This window comes from Manacus vitellinus, unplaced genomic scaffold, assembly GCF_001715985.3.
Source record: "Manacus vitellinus isolate BGI_N305 unplaced genomic scaffold, ASM171598v3 scaffold_74_pilon, whole genome shotgun sequence".
Classification (NCBI taxonomy): domain Eukaryota; kingdom Metazoa; phylum Chordata; class Aves; order Passeriformes; family Pipridae; genus Manacus; species Manacus vitellinus.
Genome location: NW_021940780.1, coordinates 939,928 through 955,221, shown reverse-complemented (window position 1 = coordinate 955,221; position 15,294 = coordinate 939,928). Strand labels below are relative to the sequence as shown.

General features: G+C 49.3%; 1 protein-coding gene across 2 annotated transcripts in view; it reads right to left on the bottom strand.

The window, feature by feature from the left end:
- Positions 1-14,172, bottom strand: part of LRRTM4 (leucine rich repeat transmembrane neuronal 4) — a 196,769-nt gene extending 182,597 nt beyond the window's left edge. Inside the window, exons 1-3 of one of the 2 annotated variants that reach the window (XM_018084695.1) lie at positions 14,145-14,172; positions 13,695-13,911; positions 10,092-11,641 (exon numbers count right to left, since the gene is read on the bottom strand). In XM_018084695.1, coding sequence (XP_017940184.1) covers positions 10,092-11,641; positions 13,695-13,698 — 1,554 coding nt within the window. In that variant the 5' untranslated portion in view covers positions 13,699-13,911; positions 14,145-14,172. Of the gene's footprint in view, positions 1-10,091; positions 11,642-13,694 lie in introns of both variants that reach the window. The other variant, XM_018084694.2, reaches the window with a different exon arrangement.
- Positions 14,173-15,294: the final 1,122 nt, after the last annotated feature.

Here is a 15,294-nt window from a genome sequence, read left to right as displayed (position 1 = left end):
CAAAGGGTTTTGAGGCATTGGAACAAGTTGTCCAGGGCAGTGGTGGAGTCCCCATCCCTGGAGGGATTTGGGGCCATGTTGTGTGGTGGCCTTGGCACTGCTGTGGGAATGGTTGGGTTTGATGAGCTTAGAGGGGTTTTCCAAATGAAATGATTCTACTTCGATTTTCAACCTTTATGATTCCATGACTCTGTATGTTCATGGATCTTACTGAACCCTGAATTATGGCAATCAGCAGGACACCTCCCAGTCCTCCAGAGTCCAAGGAATTGTGATTTCCTTGCATGAGTGGAAGAGTAAGGAGGATCCAGAGCAGCAGATGAAGCTGCAGCCTCAGGTTCCTCTGCAAATTAGAGCTGTAAACAACTGCAGACCTACATGAAAGGGGAGCAAGGCCTAATTGCCCTAATTGTGCATAATCCAGGCCTGAGGATGTTCCCATTGCCATCCTTTCTGCCTCCTTCCCACACACAGGGGACAGAGCTGCTCAGAGGCTGGGCAAGAGCAAAAGTCAAGCAAAAAGCTTAGTCCAAACCCTTGGCCAACTTCAGTATTTGTAGCATTTTTTTTCCCAAGCTAAAAAGGAAAAGAACTGCAGGCAGGGTTTGCTTCCAAACCATATGTGTTGTGCCTTTTGCCAGGGACAGCAAAGCTGCACCTGCCCAGGTGAAGGGCTGGACGTGGCTTAAACTGCCTTTAGTGGCTGTAAACTGCCAGAGGGCAGGGCTAGATGGGGTAGTGGGAAGGAATTCCTCCCTGGGAGGGTGGGGAGGCCCTGGCACAGGTTGCCCAGAGCAGCTGTGGATGCCCCTGGATCCCTGGAAGTGTCCAAGGCCAGGTTGGAGCAACCTGGGCTAGTGGAAGGTGTCCCTGCCCATGGATGGGCTTTAAGGTCTCTCCAACCCAACCCATTCTGGGATTCTGTGATGATTCTGTGACCTGTGGTGTTGAGCTGATCATCAGAAATGTGTGCAGGACCATCACTGGAATTAGGGGCTCCAATTCCAAAGGCACAGAAGCCCTTTCTGTGCACACAAGTATCGTGGAATCATGGAGTGATTTGCATTGGGAGGGACCTTAAAGATCACCCAGTTCCAAGCCCCTGCCTTGGGCAGGGACACCTTCCTGAGTGACTGGAGAGTGACTGATCATCAGGAACTGGAGGGATAGGACAGGGGGGAATGGGTACAAACTGAGAGAGCAGAAATTTAGGTGAGTTACATGGAAAGAATTCTCCCCTGGGAGGGTGGGGAGGCCCTGGCCCAGGTTGCCCAGAGAAGCTGTGGCTGTCCCAGGATTCCTGGAAGTGTCCAAGGCCAGGTTGGAGCAACCTGGGCTATGGAAGGTGTCCCTCCCCTGTTGTAGGGACTCTATAAGGTGATCTTTAAGGTCCCCTCCAACCCAAACCAATCCAGGATTCTGTGGCAGCAACAGAGGAAAACGATGTTCAGAACACCAAGGCTTTTATTTCCACAAAATCTCGGCTGAGCCAAGAGAGATGGAAACACAATTATTCCTCCAATGTGTTAGTATTTCTTCCATGTGTTCTGACCTGTGTTTGGGGGGGGTGTGAACACACAGACAGGGCACCTCTGCCCTGACCCGCGGTGCCCCTGGACACACAGCCCGGCGAATGAAAGGGATAATGAGGGCCCAGGAAAATCACTCCTCTCATCTCCCCACGATGTGAGAAGTGCAGGGCAATTCACCGGCCCTTAAGGGTGACACTGTCGATTGTTTCAGGACAATCAAGTAGCAGCAGAGAAGTGGAGTGGGAATGGGAAGGCTGGTGTCAGATGTACAGTTAAACAATAGCTGTTTTGCCTGTCATTCATCCCCAATTACTGCAGGAGGGGGGAAGAAAAACTATTTATAACCTGTCAGTCTCAAGAAACCACAATTATGATGATTTAATTAACACATGGAGAGGCTTTAGGCAATCACATCGTTCTAAATTTAAGAAGCAGCACATTTCAGGCCCAAGATGATTTAGAACATTAACAAATGCTAGTTGAACCAGGGCAAGAATTTGATGGCCTTGTTGGTTCCTTTTAAAGCATCCATCACGGCACAAAGATAATCCAAATGGATGTGTTAGTGAAAGATGAGAGCAGTGAAGAATCATCTGGGGTTTCAGGGGCCATCACACAGAAGGAGAAGCTGATTTTAAATGAGGACTGAGTTTGAAAATTAGCAAAACCACACAACGCAGGTCTATTCATCACAGACTCTCCTCTCTGCACTGGAAAAGCCTGGAAAAAATTGAATTATGAGAGTGCAAGACACTGAGGGTGAGCCTGACCTTCCCATGGAGACCTTGGAGCTGGTGCTTGGTGTCAGACAGGCCTTTCTTTGGGTTGGTGCCCAGGAGTGAGGTCTGACCATGGGATGGGCTCTTCCCTCCCAGGGCTGAGGGCTGGAACATCCAATAAAGGATATTGCCAAAGGTTCCTTAAATCCTGGGCTGCTCCACTCCTGGCCAGCTCTTCTCCTCCAGAAACTGCTCTTCAGGTCTCCATTTCCCCCTTCCATGCCCTGCCTGCTCACATTCCCTGCTGTGTCCTGTTCCCCTGGCACAAAATGATTCCTCTGGGATTTCCATCCCCTCATCAAACCTGGGAGTGGTCAGCTCCTACCCAAACCCAGTGAGAGCATCAATACCACGCTTGGACTGACCTTATCTTCTGCTTCTTAATTGGATCAACACACAAGTAACAGCCAGGAAAATCCCATTGCTTCAACTCAGGAAGAAAAACCTTGACCTGAGTTTGCACGGGGGGAAAAAACACAAAGACCTTTCTGCTCCATAACTGGTTCTTTGTTCTCTGTCCATCGAAGCTCAGGGATGGAGTTGCTTTCCCTGCCCTGGGTATTTATACCAAGTGCAGTTGGAAGCCCTGCACACACCCAGGGCTGGCTCTGCCCAGAGCTCTTTGTGCTCCATGGAATTCCTGAGCTCTGCCTGTTGGGATGGACAACGGGCCACGTTCCCACCCCTGTTTCACACAGAGTCACTCCCCAACCACCTAATTTTGCTCCTGATCTGCAGTGCAGTTGAAATGTTCAGGCACAAAACTACTGAGTGCTTTTGTATGACAAAAGAATTTGCAAAATTCGGGCTCAAAGTCGAGATTAAGGTCAGTGTTCCCCACTTGGGTCTTCCCATGAACAAAACACACTCCTGGACAGGCACAGAACACCAAAGGTCACCTTTGATCATGAACAAACTGATCATGTTAGTTTTCCCCAGAGGCTAAACCCAGAAATATTATTTCTCTTTTTATCATTGTGTATGTCAGAGGAAAGTGAATAATGTGGTGATGGTGAAAGAACAGGGGGGAAAAAAAAAGGAACCTTCAGAGCAAAGAACTGCTGTGCCAGATCACGATCTCTGGGATGCAGGGACTGAAAATGAGGAGAATGCTACTTATCTCGTGAGTTTTGAGAACTTCAAGTATAATGTAAAAAATACATTAGTTTTAATATTATAGTGTAAATTTTAATTTTATAATTTAATATTTAATATTGGAATGTAACATACATTGGGGTTTTGTCACACAAAGGAGAGAAAACCTAGAGGAGAAGCTCAAGCATCTTCACAAAGCCTTTGTTGCAGGAAGTTGGAAACACAGCTCTAGAGGAGAGAGCTTTTAGGAGAGACTCTGGCTTTCCAGAAGCCAATTATATTCAAAAGTACCTAAAAAAGCCCCAAAATAAATCTATACTTGAACTAATTACCAAAGGGGGAGTTTTGCTGTAGCTGAACGTACCCCAGATGGTGAGACTGGAGATGACCAGCATTTTTTGGCCTTCCCTGCCTTCCCCCTTTTGCAGGTGGAACAATTCCCACTGGATTGCAACACCAGGACTGATCCATCTGCCAGGAAGGGCTTTCTATTTGCTTGGATATTAAAAAGGCAAAGCCCAAACAAATCCAAAAACCAACATTCCCAACCCGCTCTCGTGCCATCCCCTCACCAGCTTCCAACAAAGAGGAATTCTGCAGCTTGGACAGAGCTGACAGCTCCCTGGAAACCCCTCAGAATGGATCCACTCCTCCTTTCTGTGGAGGTGGGAAGATCTACAGGCAATCTGAGCTGATTTGGCTGCACAAGAGGCAGATGTGAGAAAAGCTGATCAGTGTCCAAAACGTTTCCTGCTGCAGCCCATCTGTGTGCAGGGCTGGAATACCTGGCTGGAAATGACCAAACCCTGGGATGCTGCTGGGGCTATAAACACAAATCACACTGGAATATTTCATGTCCAAATGTTTACAGCACAGGGAGCAGGGCAGAGGCTGCACAATTCCCTGTGCCAGGCAGCTCCTGCCAGGAAAGAGTGAGGTCTCCAGTGGCAACAGGACCATCCATGGAACAGTTGGGACCCAAATGTATTTTCAATGCTCTCTTATTCCAGGGAAAGTCTCGGGAACATTCCCAGCAGCAGGACACTCACTAATAAGGTTGTTTGTCCCTCTTAGTGTGTGTTTTATTGTTTGTGTGTGTTTAGAAGAGAAACCACAAATGAACAGGTTCAACAGATTCCTTCCCTGTTTCTGAGTGTTCTCCCCTCCGGCATGAGCCACATAATGGACTAAAATTGATTTTTTTCTCCTCCTTAAAATACTGGCAGTGCATCACAGAGTTTAACAGAGGCAGAAGGAGTGAGAGAAAGGCAAAGGGAGATGGAGAGGGCAAAGGGCATCTGCCACAATTCCAGCAACACAGAAATCCCTCAAAAGGCTCAAGCAATGATTGTAATGGGAATACAAGTATTTTCCTCTCTTGTACAAAGCTTTCCAGTGCATCATCCTCTCCCTTTGGACAGCTCTCCCTGTACACAACTCACTGAGGTTTCCAGAAAGTGGCAAAGTTTGGGGAAGAAGGAAAAGAGGTGAAGGGAAGGCGGGGAGGAGGATCCCAGCTGGACATTGTGTCTAAGACTACAAATCCACAGTGCAATTCCATAGTTCTGTTAATTAACTACTGGCTTCTGGATGAGACCTAGTGGAGCAAATGCAATGCCTGGAATCTGGTCAGGAAATCTCCTGAGCTCAGCAAAAATTTGGGAGATGTGGGTTCAGCCCCTTCCTTTGTCGCCATCCCAGAGCAATCAACTCCCGAGGTCTCAGCAGCACTTGTGTCACAAGCCCAAAATTCCAGAGGAGCTCTTCTCTCCCCAGGCACCAGGGTAAGGACTGAGTAAGAGTTTCAGAAGTGTTCCACATCATCCTGCTGCTTCCTTTCCAAATTTACAGCCCGTGGCTCAATTGCTGCTGAGGCACAGCTGGCTGAGCTCTGCCGGAAACACGGCCGGTCATTTTGGGAACATCTTTGGGAAATCTCGCACTTCACAAGTGCTGAGCCCAGGAAAATTTGCCCCTCTGCATTTATTGCTACATCCCCAGTGCTTCTAGAGCACAGCTTTCCTGGTGCTGATGTTGTCCTTGCAACACCAAGTGTGAAATGCTAAGAAAGGCTCTGAAGGGTAAAAACTGCCCCAGCCCTGGAAGCGCCCAAGGCCAGGTTGGACAGGGCTTGGAGCAACCTGGGCTAGTGGAAGGTGTCCCTGCCCATAGCAGGGGTTGGAACTGGGTGATCTTAAAGGTTCCTTCCAAGTCAAACCATTCTGTGATCCTGATTTCTAAAATGTCCCTTCTCCTGCCCCCTCTGAGCCCCTTCCCACGTGTCCCTCCCAGGCTCTGCTCGGAGCAGCAGCACCAGCAGCTTCTCCTTTGCTCACTCTCCCCACACAAACCCAGAGCTTCTGACACAGCTTCATTAGGCTGATTCACCCTTCAGTTTACAGCTCAACAAGGATTTAAGGCCCATAATCACAGAGAAGTGGAGGAAGAGGAGCAGAGGAGGAGCCAGAGCACAGAAGGATGTAGGAAACTAAATTACAGTGCCTGCCCTGCTGTGTTTCAAAACAGTCACTGGAGAAAAACCCACACTGCTTTGGCCCTAAAATGATGACAGCAGGCTAATGGAGAGCTCCTGCTCCCCATTCTCCTCACTCCTCACCTCCCATATTCTTGTCTTTGCAATGCCCCACCTGTGGAATCACCTTCCTTTCCCATTCCCCCACCTGTGATGAGCTCACACCTCTGCCATGAGGTCCTTGCTCAGCATTCCTTCCAAAAACCTCAGGCTGATGAGCAAAGGAAATACAACCACTGCTCTTAAGAGAAAATAATGAAATGTTCAGCCAGTCATTGAGTGGTTTCTCCCCAGAGGTCACAGCACCCAGTGAGCTCAGAACAAGCCCCTGGGCACTCCCGTGATGAGTTACAGACCTGGCACCTGGCACTAAACACACCCTGAAGATGGAGACTATCCTGCTTTTTTCCTTTTTACATCTTGTCCAAAGCAACAGAGAAGTGGTGTTTAATAAATAAATAATAAACAACAACAGCATGTTAACATTTCCTTTCAAGTTAAGCTCGGAAGGAGGAGGTCAGCAGCCCACCAAGCCTGCATGCACTGCACTCCTTTCTCAGCCTATTTGTCCTTTCTCCCCAGTGGTAGGAAGGCAGGAAGCAGAATTCCAGCTGAACATGATTTTGTGTGACTGGTTTAGCACCAGCGAATACAAGTGCCAACCACCCTGGTTCACACTCCCCTGGAAAACGCAGTGGAGCTGTCCCTGCTCATCCTGGGCTGTGGGCAGACACTGAGAAGTGTAAAAGTGACCTCCCGGGGTGTGTGTCCATCACCTCTCAAACGGCCTCAGCTCACACAGACGAGCTGTTCACCTGCTTGCCTGTTGTTTGTTTTGTCCCTGCCAGCCCGGGGAAGGGGAGAGGAATGACCTTCCAGGAGACAGAAACATTCCTGTAGCAACGTTCCCTCTCCCCACTCCCCTTCCCAGTGAGCCAAACACAGCTATTCCGGGTGTGAGATGGAGGAAACACAGCTCGGGGGCTGAAATTGCTTTTTATGGCCCCCAGATCTTCAGCAAATGTACAAATAAATATGAAATAGAGAGGGAACGAGATGCACATGCACAAAGCAAATACCAGAATGAGATGGCAGCAGTCTGGGAACTGGCTGGGAGAGCCAAGATCATGAGCATCCAGTTATTTTAGCAGCCCTTGCCAATAGACTAAATAGAATAGCATAGGCCAGGTGTCAGTGATTATAATCCCACTGATACCAAGAGTCTCTCCCATTTCCAGCCAGCCTGGTTTTGCCTCTATCTCTGCAGCACAAGAAATAATTCCTAAAGCAGGGACTGGAAAAAGCAGCCACACGAAGTGTACCTGCACCTCCCCTTTTCCAGGGCAGCTCTGTCTGCCTTTGTTTTAAACCCAAAATCTCACTAAACTTAAAAGAAAACCATCCCTGCTGCTGTGAAGAACAGAGCCTGTGGAAATAGCTCAGCACGTTGTTCCAGTGCCAGTTCTGTCCTGGAAAACAGGTGGTTTATGGATGAGCTGAGCTTGATACCCCCAAACCTCAAATGATCCCTGTGGAGGGACCAGGTCTGCTCCCTCCAAACATCCATTATCACCCCACTCCCAACAGCAGCATCTGCTCAGGCTTCCCTGCCCTTTCCCAGCTCCAATGGAACCATCATCCCTTTCCTGAGGACACACAGCTGTTGGACACCTCAGCTGCTTTCAGGCTGTGGGAGGTGGGTATGTGGAAGGAGACAATCATCTGAACATGATTCCTGAAAAAAGGAAACTCAACGGAGTCCGAAGCAGTGGATTCCAGAGCCTGCCTGCCTTCACTCTGGTAGCCAGGCTCTCCTCTGCCATCCAAGTGGTTCTTTTTTGGGAGAAGCCTCAGGAATGAGCAGCTCCCACGGAAGGATGGGCCTAAGCTGCATCTCACTTGCCCAAAATGGCAGTTCCCCACAAGTCTGTACATTTGGGCAAATTAGGAAATAAAGAGATGGTCCATTTTCTGTTTTTTCCCCCAAACACAAACCCTTTCCACTGCTGAAGAATCTACAAGGAATTTTTTTCCCCCATTTTTAAGTGCTGTACAGTGCCTGTCTCTCCTTTTACAAGTGGAACCTTGTAGCTATGGAGACGAAGAATGTCAAATCCAAGCTGAAGACAGGATTTCACTGAGGGCTTTGGGTTGCTACACGTGCCTTCAATGATCTGGTTTCCATCTCCTGAAGTCTGTATTATTGTCTATTATTTATGAGTCTCTCTTAGTGTGCTAAGAGCCACTGGACAGTCTGATTTACACCAGAAGCAACACAATAAACACCCTGAGTCCTGCAAAGTTCTGCATCACCTTAATTTAACCTGAATAAAACTGCTGTGGTGCTGCCACAGCACCTGGAGACGGGGTGAACTGGGGTCCCCTTGTATTTAATGCTGTGTGTAACAACCCACAACACCACGGAGGAATTACACCACCCTGATCTTCTGTCCTACACCTGGTGGGGCTCTTCGACCTTGGAATTATCTGCCATAATCCAGATTACCCAAATTTCAGTCTCCCAAATGGCATGACATCACCCCTACATCTTCTGAGGTCCAAAGAACGTTAGAGGTGATGGTTTCATTAGCTGGATGTTCAGCTATAACATGGAAATTCGTCATCTCACCATCGTGGTGCAAATTAAACAACAAGCTGATGAAACTTCAGTGGTGAGAAACCTGAGCATGGAGGGGAAACAGTCTTTCAGATCAAATTAGAGCTCCTTGTGACAGCCAGGGAAAATTCAAAATAACTTCACCATCACTTTCTACTTGTGCTGGTAACAGGGAATAAAAACCCCACACCTTCATTCCCATGGCACTGGAGCAATGACAGGGATATGGCAGGTGGCTTCCTATTTTGAAGACAACACTGCTCCAAAGAAAGCAACCCCAAACCAGGCATTTTTCTTCCTTCTCCTTGACCTCATGGTCTAAAATCATCTGGGGATTTCAGGTGCCAAATATGAGACATCTCAAAGACGCCTCTTTGTCAGGAAGTGAAAACACCATTTTTAACAAATCCGGATCCCAGAACTGCAGCCTGTTCCACACTGCTCATCTTTAACATGCTCTCATGCCAAAGTCAGGGCTCAGAATTTCCACAGCCAATCCCAATCTGCACAAATGAACTGGGATAAACCCCAACACTCTCAGGTAGGACATCCACAACCAGGGGAGAAAAATCCCCCACAGTGCCCTAAAGCCACGTCACGGGCAGGATTAAGTAACAAGTGCTGCAATGGAATTGTGCAAATCCTCCTTTACCAGCTATAAATAAGCATCAGCATTCAAAGCAAACCCATCCCTTGCATACACAGTGGTGGAGTCATTGACAGGAAGGCAAGGAAACAATTTGGTGCTTCCTTTCAAAGCTGAACAACAGAAAAGATGCTCTGGGAGCTTTTCCTGTTTGTGTTTCCAATGTTGCTGAGTCAAATCCTAACACGGCCTTAAGCATGTGAAAATCAGCTCTGTCTAACTTCCAGTGATCACTGAAATGAAATTAAAAACCTCAAGAATATCCATCTCCCAACCCAGGCATTTGCAAATGTGCTGTTGGACCAAGGCTCGGGTTCAAAGGAACCTCTGTTGTTCCTGCTGCTCCAGGAAAACAAGTGCCTAAACTCCAAGATTGTGCTGCAGTCCTGTTGCTCTCTGGTTTGCTCCTGAACCAGACCAAAAATGCAGGAAATCTTTGCCATTATCTTTAAATAGGCCATAAACCCCTCAAGATTTCCTGTGGGGGCTGAGTAAAGAGGTTTCCATATTTATTTTTAAAGCAGAAGAGGTTCTTTCACGCCTCTGTATCTACCAATACATTAAAAATAGGATTCTCTTGTAGCCACAGCTCATAAAATGGGTGCAAACAGGAGGAGAATAACACTCCAGATGCCTTTACTACAGTTGTTGACTTCAGCTTAATCCATATTTTAATAAGTCTTAGTTATCCAAAACAATCACCATCCCTTCCTTGACTGTTGATGTTGGACGAGAGAACCTTCCACAGAGCAACCACCACCCCCCCAAAAAAAAACCCAAACCAAAATCTCATTAATCTTTCTAGCATTTAGAGATACCTCAAGAGCGTCAAACATTTACCTCTCCTTCCCAGCAGCTGAAATGGTTTTAGGAGGATCATGGTTCATACCTCGCATTCCCTGGAGCCAGAGATGGTATAAGTGCAGGGCCCAGATCCATTAACCGATACATCCATGGTCTCAGAGTTTGTTGGCTTGTAGTCCACGTAATACTCCTGCAAAGGGGAGTTCATTTGCCTCTCAGACTCCCTGGCCTTTTTCCTGCGCCTCTTCATGAGCGTGTGCTGCTGGAGCTGCTTCATGCTGGCGGGGTAACGCTTCCAGGACACGTAGATCACCAGCAGGATCATGGCCACAGAGAGGAAGAGGGCCACGCTGCCCGCGATGATCTTGTGGAAGGACACGTGCTCGTACTCCGGCTCCACGCCCGGCGTCGGGATGTCGGCGGAAGGGCTCGGCATCGCGGAGCTCGGCTGATGGCTTTCCAGTTTGGAGACGGTGGGTTTGGGGATGAACACGGGCCTCGGGGGGGTTTTGGGCGCCTGGTAGGACCTCTCGGTGGCCACCACCTGGACCTCGGCGCAGATGTCGTAGGTCTCCACGGCGTCGCTCACCTTCTCGCCCTGGATGTGCTTGGGGCCCGCGCAGATCATGGTGCTCTCCTTATTCCCCTTGAAATTCTTGAGCCAATTAAAAAGAGGGCAAATGCTTCGAGTACATTCCCACATATTTCCGGACAGGGTGATGGAGATGAGCGAGATCCACGTGTTGATGGTCTCCTGGGAGATGTTGGTGAGTTTGTTGGAATCCAGGTTCAGCTTCTGCAGGTTGGGGAGGCACTGGAAGGTCCCAGGCTCTACCCCCGCGATGTCGTTTCCCGATAAATCCAAGTTGTGCAAGGAACTCCAAGTCCAAGTCAACCCCTGGCTGATGGAGCGGATCCTATTCCACTGCAAGTAAATGGAGCGCAGGTTGAAGAGGCGCGGGAAGTGGGCAAAATTGATCTTGGAAAACTGGTTGTGCTCCAGGTGGAGCTCCGTCAGCTTCAGCAGGCCGGCGAAGGCGTTGCGGGACAGGCTCCGCAGGCGGTTGTAGCCCAGATCCAGGAAGTCGAGGTTCCGGCAGTCCTGGAACACCCGGATGGGCACCGTCTTCAGCGAGTTGGACCTCAGGTGCAGGATCAGGAGCTTCCTGAGGCCCTTGAACTGCTCGGCCTGCAGCACCTGCAGCTTGTTGTAGGACAGGTCCAGGTTGCGCAGGTTGGGCACGGGGTGGAAGGTCTTGTTGTGCAGGAGGGTGATTTTGTTGGAGCTCAGGATTAATTCCTTCAGCCGGCGGATCCCCTGGAACGCGTCCTCGTCCACGGAGCTGATGTAATTATGGTCGAGATAAAGCCATATGAGCTGATTGAGGCCCGCGAACTGATGGGATTTGAGCTTCTGGATGCTGTTGTAGCGCAGGGACAAGCCCTGGGAGCCCCCGGAGATGTTGTGGGGGATGTCTCGGAAGGCGTGGGACTCGCAGTACACGATCTTGCCGTCGCATCGGCAGCTCTTGGGGCAGGCTCGCTGAGCCCCCGCGAGCACCGCGAGCAGCACCAGGGGAAGCAGCAGCACCAGGAGCGCGCCCGTGCCTCTCAGCTGCTTAATTAAATGGAAACCTGCAATATTAAAGAGAAAAACAAACGGGCGTTGGGAGCCTATTAAGATAAATTGCCGGCAGATTACTCACGTCGCCCCGGGGCTTTGGATGAAGCCTGAGTGGAGCTGGGGGGGGGGATTTGGGAAACAACCTGTTTGCCTCCTGTCTGGGGCTTTTGTGGTGCAAATTCCCGTCCTTTGAGGTCGTGCCTCGCCGTCTCTCACCGGCGCTACTCCTTTTGTGTGACTTACGATCCCTCAGAACCGCCAAAATCCTGGTCCCTCCTGGCTTTGCCCCTGTCCACCAGCTCCCAGTGGAGCTGGGATGTCCTTAGCGCCAAACGCCGAGGTTTTAACAATAAACATATTTGTCAAGTCACTGTGCTGAACGTTCCACAGAGCTGGAGAGGAAATGAGCCAAAGCTCCTGCTATTACGTGCTGCTAAACGTGTTCCTCAAGAAAAGCAAGTGCAAGTCCAAATCCCCCCCAAAAAATTACTGCAGAAAGCCAGAAATCCACTCATCATAAAGTTTGATCCATATCGTGTATTTATTGTAAAATGAGACATTAATAAAGGCTTTACTTTTTGCACCGAGTGATTTGGTTTTAACAGGAGGTTTAGGTGGGTTTACTCACGATTTTTATTGACCTAAAACACACAAACAGATGCAGCAAAAGAAACTTCAGCCACATAGAGAGGTATCTCAGGTAATGCTGGAATGGGACCCCAACACCAAGAGAATGGTAGGAGACATATTTCTTTCACATGAATCACTGCCTTAACACATATTCATTTAAAGTTCTCCATATGTAGCTGGGAATGCCTAAGCATTTATCCATTTATATGTATATACATTGGATACTGGATGAAAACATCCACACCAACACTCACATCCAGCAGCAAACCCCAGAAAGTTTAAAGGGGGATATTTCTTATTTCAACTTCCCCCTCTCTCTCTCCCCCAGCTCTGATGATTTGAAGGGTTTGCCTTTGAGGTGTCAGGTTTGTCATGCAGGAACAATGCTGGATGTGAGGACATATATAATAATTCAATATATATAATTTCAAATAATTATGAGAGAGGGTGTGGGGGGTGTCAGAAACCCCAACATACACCCACATGCCTGGAATAATTTTAGGGCTGCTGCCTCTGTCCAGAGTTGCATCTTTGCTAAGGATGAAAACGCATTTTCCAACAGGAAATGTTTCAAGGGCTGGTATCTCCTTGATAAATAATCACTTTATTATTTGTCACACGCACAAAACCAACCCCGTGCTGCAGTTCTTTAATCCAATTTTAAACCAAGGGGCAGTCTGCAAAAAAATTCCCAATCTAAAATGCCCCTGCCTGTGCGTCCCTGCCTTCAGTGGTTAGATTTTTAATTTAAATCTTGTTATTTGCTCCTGCCTGTGTGCCAGCAGCAGCCAGCTAGAAATATGTTCTGCCTGTTACAGACTTGGGGGCTGGGGAGGGAAGGAAGGAGGGGAACAAACCTGTCACACTTGAAAAAATCAGACTGGCAAATGACTGCTGGAAATGTAGCAGAGGTACCAGGGGCATCTTTTCAGAGCCCGAACGAGCCTTTTCAAAAACACCTAGACAAGAACCCCCACCCCCCTCCCCTCTGCTTCCCACATCCCGCAAAGTGTTAACAGCCCCGAAGGATGCCGCTCCAGGCTCCGGGGATGGGGATGTGCGGGCAGGAGGAATGTGGGGAGAGGAGAGGAGAGGAGAGGTGCCTCCCGCATCCATGCACCGCTCTGTGCCTGGCAGGTGCGGGGGCGGGTGGCACTGGGAATTCGCTCTGTCCAGCCCTTCACCCGGGGCATCAATTCACAGGTTAACGACATGGAAAACCTCTGCAGGAGGAAAGGGGTGTGTGTGTGTGTGTGTGTGTGTGGAGGGGGGGGGATACACGATCTAAAAATACAATAGCAAGTGAGTCACCTGGCACAGGAACCCACTGCTGCTGTTCAGCCTGTGCCCCCCTCTCCAACGGCAAATAATCCCGCTGAAAAATATCCCCCCAGTGCAGCTGTGCCAGCAAACAAACAGGAAAAGTTCACTTACCCATCCTTTTGTCATCAATAACGTCCTCTTTTTCCTTCCTCCAGCTGTTTTCTTCTCTCTCTCCCTTTTTTTTTCCGCTCCCCCTTCGCCTCTCTCTCTCTCTCTTTTTCAAACTGGTTTCTTTTCTTTAAACCATCAGAATCTTCATGGCACAGCCCGGCTGCCACTCACATCGCCAGCATCCAGCGTGCATGCCACAAACCCCCCACAAAGTTCCCTAGAGAGGACAAGCGAGAATTTTGGGGATGAGGAAGGGAAAGGATAGGGAAGGGGTTGGGGGTGGGGAAGACAGGACGAAGGCTGGGGGGAGTGTGGGGGGGTAGGGAGGGACTCTAAGCTCTGAGAGCCATTGTGTAAGTCATCAGAGAGCCGGCGTTAAGTGGCAATCTGCAAGGAGAAGCCGGAGCAGGCGAGGAAGGCGAAGCAACTTCTCTGGGAGGAATGACAAACCCTTTGCCGGTCCCTCGACTGCCTCATTCTGCTGCCTTTTGCCATCCCCAGACACGGCCATCCATCCTCCAGCTTGCCGGCCCCCGGAGCCCCCGGGCCTCCCGCGCCGTGCCACAGCCCGCTTCAAAAGCTATGCAGGCTCGGTTTATCCATTCGCCTGGGCAGGTTGGAAGTGTTTTGTAGCTGTGCTGAGAGGCAGCTCTTGTCTAATTCCGAAGGCTTTCCAGAGAGCGATGATGCTCCGGAGCTTGTTGGTGCTGATGCTCTAGTTTGTGATACACTGAGTGCCCTCCACTGGAGAAAACAGATCGCACATTAAAGGCTGAACAAGTGAGCCTGTCATGGCTCTGCAGACTTTCTTCCCTCAGAAAAGAAAATTAAAGACACAGTATTGCCTTGCCCACCAGTATCCCTTTTCCAGACCCCTCCGCCTTCCCTGGGTTACCAAATGCTGAGAGTGTGGATTTTCTGGCAGAAACACTGAACGAAACACCTGCTCCCTGGGGATTTGCCAACCTGAGCTTTTTCTAATCCACCTGACCTGTATATTTTGCTGGGGTAAATTCTAAATTGGGGTGGGTTTTTTTGTTTGTTTTGTTGGGTGGGTTTTGGTGTGTTGTTTTTTTTTTTTTTTTTCTGTATTCCTAGGGGTGAACAGGAAAAAGGATGTTGGCAGACAAAAAGTGAGAGTCATGGTAAAGGGTGGAGGGGCAGGAGCTGTGATCAGACTGATCAGCCACACAAGAGGCATTTAACTGCAGGTGGCAGCTCCCAGTGTCAACACTCCGTGTCCTGCTTTGGCTGGGAGAGAGTTAATTCCTTTTTTTCCTTTTAAATCTTCCTTTTAGTCAGAAAAACACTGAGTTTTATAAACAAGGCAGAACTGAAGCTGCAGAATTAGTGACACCTTTGAGCTCCTGAGCTCCTCTCCCCCGGCTCTGCCGGAGCTGGAGCCTCCTCCCAGCCAGGGCTGGATTCCATCAGACTGGATGGATCCAGGGGGTGATCCAGGCTGTGACAGCTCCAGAGGGTGTCAATGTGTGGCTGGTTGAGCAGGGCTGGGTTAGTGCTCTCCCAGTTGCACAGAAGGATGTCACAGGGATGTGGAGCAGGAGCAGTGGGAGCTCCTGGGCGGGTCCTGGTGAGCCCC